At 46.8% G+C, this 3370-nt stretch overlaps 1 protein-coding gene across 1 annotated transcript; it reads right to left on the bottom strand.

The window, feature by feature from the left end:
• Positions 1-458: 458 nt before the first annotated feature.
• On the bottom strand, positions 459-3370 carry FOXG1 (forkhead box G1). The gene is made up of 2 exons (XM_062619377.1): positions 3246-3370; positions 459-3001 (listed from the first exon to the last, which is right to left on the bottom strand). The coding sequence occupies exon 2, from the start codon at positions 2854-2856 to the stop codon at positions 1483-1485; it is 1374 nt and encodes a 457-aa protein (XP_062475361.1). The 5' UTR covers positions 2857-3001; positions 3246-3370; the 3' UTR covers positions 459-1482.

Below are 3370 nucleotides of genomic sequence, written 5' to 3'. Positions count from 1 at the left end.
TTCTTTGAATGCATTTCAGAGATTGCAAGAACAACACGTATCTATGTAATCATGCAATCATGCAAAAATACCTTTTTTCTATTGCGTGCACAAATTAATTTTTAAATGTATGTATATATAGTTACATATATACGTACACGGTTTTGAGCATCTTCAAACTAAAGCAGAGGTTTTAGTAAGACATCCTACCTCTCACTAACAATTTTTAAGAGGACTTGATAAGAGTTCTGCCCCAAAACGGAGGCCGTAGTGTTTAGCTAAATACCCTGATCCCTTATATTTGAATATACTGCTGTTAAAGACAGTATGATGGGGAAAGGGAGGAAAAAAGGGGGGGGAGAAAGGAGCATGTAAAAAATGGTGGACTGCTGTAATACGCAGTGCTCTGATCTCCCTGTAACTTTAAAGCCTCTGGCATTTTAATTTTAGTTAATAAAAGAGACAAAAACCCTATCAAGTATATATGAATTTAGCCTATTTTTTTATTTCTGTGTGTTCATAGTAAACATTTTTGTAAGTGACAAACACGGGCATATGACCACAGTATCACAATCAAGAAATTTTAAGACGACGTTAACAATCACTCAAATTTATGCGGCATTTGCGCAACACAGGTTACATATTTGCAAGGTTTACCTATAAGTACAATAGGTATTAACATTTCACTACATTTAGAAAAAAAATAAAGGTGACCTGTTAGTGACCACATACATCAAAATATACACAACACAAACTGAAGGCAATCATTAATTTTGTCCCCTTCTGATTCATTTGAACGGGCAGTGCTGCAAACTGAAATAATGTTGCTGTTTTTTAAATTACTTCGTACACTGAGTGCATTTTCTAAAACCCAATCTTTGGTCTAAAAGTAAACAAACAAACGAACAAACAAAAAAAAAAAAAAAAAGAAACCCCAAAAAAGCAGTTCAGTAAAGAAAAGGCTAAAATAAGAAATGGCCAAAATGTAGTTCTCAGGCATCTTTCAGTATTAATTCTGCTTAAATACAAATTACGTTTTAAGTTTTCTATAGTTTTCTTTAATTAAATGGTGGTTTGTGGTTTTGGTTGTTTTTTTTTTTTCTTTTTTTTCCTCTCAAGGTCTGCACCCACCGACATATCCATGATAACTTATAATACTGCAAACATGGAGAATCTGGCGGCTTTTACTGATAGACTTATTGTATTTGAATAAAAGAAATTGCAAAAGCAGTCACTATTTAGATACACATTCTACTATAATTTTGTCTTCCAAACTTCATAGTCTACAATGTAATCTCCCCACATTGCACCTTGCTGACACTCCTCACCTTGGTGGAATAATAAACAACCCTAAAGACTGAACAAACGTACAGAAAATGGGGGACTTAATAAAAAATACCTGGACTTTTTTGTTTTGCTTTTTTTTTTCTTTTCTTCCTTTTAATTATCATTTACAATGCAAATGTGTGTAAAATGTTCACTTACAGTCTGATCCCATGGATGTTAATGTATTAAAGGGTTTGAAGAAGACCCCTGATTTTGATGTGTGAAATAATCAGAAAGTCCTCCGGAAAGTCCTGTTGTAAAACTTGGCAAAGAAGGTCTTAAGGACTCACAGGGGAGAGTGGAGGGCGCCTGTGGCGACGTGGAGGAGGAGGCTGCCCTGGCCGTCATTGAAGTGCTGCTTTGAGAAGTCATTGAAGGGTGAGGAACATGGGGGAAAAAGTAACTCGTCTGTCCTGCTAGGAGGTTTACAGAGCAGGGGTTTAGGGAATAGGTGCCGGAGCAGGGAACTGACAAACCACATGGCACTGAGGCGGCCAGAGCTGCTGCTGTGAGGTGATGAGTGGCATAAGGTATCTCTCCATTGACTAGTCTATCAACACTTAACCCATTGGACGTGGAAAAGGAGTGGTTGTTCCCCAAGGAGTTTTGAGTCAACACTGAGCTGTAGGGCATAGGGTGGCTGGGGTAGGCGGAGGTGGTCCCGTTGTAACTCAAAGTGCTGCTGGCCCGGGGATGATGAAGGGAGAGGAAAGGGGACATAGGCCAGTACAAGGATCCTGCCCTGTCCATGAATGTCAGTCCGGTGGAGGTGAGTCTGGCACCCCGCTTGAAGGCCAGCTTGGCCCGCGAGGTGGTGGAGCGTCGGCGGAGCTTTCCGGTGGTGCCCCCGATGAAGACGTCGTCACTGGAGGGGTCCAGCATCCAGTAGTTCCCTTTGCCCGGGTCGTCGTAGTGCCGGGGCACCTTGACAAAGCACTTATTAAGGGAGAGGTTGTGGCGGATGGAGTTCTGCCAGCCCTGCTTGTTCTCCCGGTAGTAGGGGAAGTTCTTCATGATGAACTCATAGATGCCGTTGAGCGTGAGGCGCTTCTCGGGGCTCTGCCGGATGGCCATCATGATGAGCGCGTTGTAGCTGAACGGCGGCTTCTCGTACTTGCCGTTCTTCTTCTCCCCCTCCTTCCCGCTCTCCCCGTCCTTGGCCCCCTCCGCTGCCCCCTTCTTCTCCTCCGCTGCCTTCTCCTTCTCCTCCAGCTCGGCTGCCGCCGCCGCGCCCGCGTCGCCTTTGCCCGCCAGCATGTCCGCCTTGGCCACCTCCAGGGCGCCGGCTGCGGCGGCAGCGGGGGGCGGCAGGAGGAGCTGGCCCTTCTCCTCGTCCTCTTCCTCGGCCGCGGCTGCTCGCTGAGGCTGTTGCGGCGGCGGCGGGTGGTGGTGGTGGTGATGGTGGTGGTGGTGGTGATGGGGATGGTGGCTGTTGTGGTGGCTGTGGCTGCTGTGGTTGTCGCTCTGGACGGCTTCGGGCACCAGGCTGTTTATGCTAAAGGAGGATTTCGGCAGCATTTTCACTTCCTTCCTATCTCCCATGTCCAACATCACACACTAGTCTGAGGGGGAAAGTTGCAGCGGCCGAGGGAGCAGCCCGCGGAGCGGCGGTGGCCGAGGTGGCGGCGGCAGCAGCAGCGGTGGCAGCGGTACCACCGGCGGCGGCGGTAGCGCAGTTGGACCGCAGTCTCAAGCGCTGGCAAGTCATGTAGCAAGGACAGGAACCGCCGGAGAGGGAAAAAAATAATAGTAACAATAATAGTCACCAATCAGATAAAATTAAACCGAGTCAGAGCGGAGGAAAACAAAAAAAAAAAAAAAGAGAAAAAGGAAAAAAAAAAACACAACCCTCTGGAAACCCAACAAAAAAAAAACAAACAAAAAAAAAAACAACAAAAAAAACCCGCACAAACATACACAAGGAAAAAAAAAAAAGCTACTTCATGGTGCCGGTTCCCCCGGCACGGCGGAGCAGGGGGGAGGACGGAGCAGCCGCAGCCGCGGGTCGGCGAGGAGCGAGCGGAGCCGGGCGGTACGGACCGCCGGGGCCGCAATTAATTTCAGA

The sequence above is a fragment of the Pezoporus occidentalis genome, unplaced genomic scaffold (genome assembly GCF_034315485.1).
Source record: "Pezoporus occidentalis ecotype Australia unplaced genomic scaffold, CSIRO_AGI_Poc_V1 ctg21, whole genome shotgun sequence".
Lineage (NCBI taxonomy): Eukaryota > Metazoa > Chordata > Aves > Psittaciformes > Psittacidae > Pezoporus > Pezoporus occidentalis.
The sequence above is the reverse complement of the archived record's forward strand: the minus strand, read 5'-3'. Positions and strand labels throughout refer to the sequence as shown.

What these genes read in the sequence shown, in the direction of transcription:
- FOXG1 (XM_062619377.1), bottom strand. Translation starts at nt 2,856, where the DNA reads ATGTTGGACATGGGAGATAGGAAGGAAGTGAAAATGCTGCCGAAATCC.